The sequence below is a fragment of the Seriola lalandi genome, unplaced genomic scaffold (assembly GCF_002814215.2).
Source record: "Seriola lalandi dorsalis isolate HSWRI2012SDOR001 ecotype SW California unplaced genomic scaffold, Sedor1 jcf7180002055009, whole genome shotgun sequence".
Classification (NCBI taxonomy): Eukaryota; Metazoa; Chordata; class Actinopteri; order Carangiformes; family Carangidae; genus Seriola; species Seriola lalandi.
In genome coordinates this window covers 458,918-460,337 of record NW_019525552.1, presented here as the reverse complement: position 1 = coordinate 460,337, position 1,420 = coordinate 458,918, and the positions used below count along the sequence as shown (strand labels likewise).

The 1,420-nt window shown below is 47.5% G+C and overlaps 1 protein-coding gene across 1 annotated transcript in view; it reads right to left on the bottom strand.

Annotated features, from left to right (window-relative positions):
- Positions 1-1,018: 1,018 nt before the first annotated feature.
- The window catches only part of LOC147817163 (uncharacterized), a gene marked incomplete at its 5' end in the record, with an annotated part of 1,439 nt that continues 1,037 nt past the window's right edge, over positions 1,019-1,420 (bottom strand). The window contains one exon of the mRNA XM_087171561.1: positions 1,019-1,146. Coding sequence (XP_087027687.1) covers positions 1,019-1,146 — 128 coding nt within the window. The remainder of the gene's footprint in view (positions 1,147-1,420) is intronic.

Genomic DNA, 1,420 nt, shown 5'->3' with positions numbered 1-1,420 from the left:
AATCAGATGATGGACGGACAGAGGAGGTCCAGGTTGATCCTCCCCGCAGAGTCTGGAGCCCTGAAGCCGGTCTTAGGTCCAGAACTGAGTCCAGCTCCTTTCTAACCACAGCTCAGTTTGTCCATCAAGGTTTCCTCCCGTCCGGCTCCAGTTACAGCAGTCACATGATGGTTCCTGTTCCCGTCGTCCTGCATTTGGTTTTGTCCCGTTGTGACCATCCCGGTCTTTGGTTGTTTGTTTATTGGCCATCATAAATGAAGAACATATTCATGTTAAATAATCAGTTTAAAATGAATTAAAGTCATCAGGGGCACCAGCCGCAGATAGGCAAGGATAGCCAATATTGGGGTGGGGGGTGGGGGGATTCAAAATGGTCGCTGTGACCACACGGCTTGAACATGGAAGACAAGATGGCGGTAAACAAAGAAAGTACAGCTTCGTCCCCAGGTGTGAAAAGTGACGACTTGTGGGGAAGTGAGTTCTTTTGTCTGGGGAACAAAACATCATGTGATCTCCACCTTGTAGTGAGTCCCAACACCCCCGAGGCGTCTTCGGGTCCTGGAGACAGCAGCAGAGTCTGGGCCGAGTCAGTTGAGTCCTCTGTCTCTTTGTCTGTTGCTCTTAGAAACAGTGGGGGTGAGGAAGGAGGAGGAAACAGGATGAAGACTCACAGTGAACGAGTGAAAAGCAGAAGTGTGTTCTGACTCTCTCACTGCTGTGGTGGAGCTGTGGAAACATGGTCACATGATTCAAAATGGAGGACAGATGATCTGCACCTGTGTGTAGTGTCAGCTCTGCGTTTATCTCTCTGAAAGACGTTTCCTTCCTCTTTTTATTTTCTCACATTAAACATGAACCGACCTGGAACCAGCGTCAGCCCTGGTTCAACTGGTTCAACTGGTGTAACTGGTGATCAGCTGCTTTCACTGGTTCAACTGGTGACCAGCTGGTTTAACTGGTCTAACTGGTGATCAGCTGGTTTCGCTGGTTCAACCGGTTATCAGCTGGTTTAACTGGTTCAACTGGTACCAGCTGGTTTCGCTGGTTCAACTGGTGCCAGCTGGTTTAACTGGTTCAACTGGTGACCAGCTGGTTTAACTGGTTCAACTGGTACCAGCTGGTTTCGCTGGTTCAACTGGTGATCAGCTAAGATGAAAGTGATAAGAGATTTTAAACACCAATTCAGCAGCAGACGGCTGTTTTCTGTAAAGATAAAGGGAGTTCATCAAATAATTAGCCAGTAAATTAATTAGCCTTGGCCTTTGAGCGAGATGCTAAGCTGCGCTAACGATGCTAATGACAGCGTGTGTTATTAAACTGGCTCCACCCACTTGAACCATGTTAAAGAGAATATGAATCACAGCAGAGGATTTTACAGAGTTTCAAACTCGTCTGGAGGAACTTTAAATCAGCTGTGGTC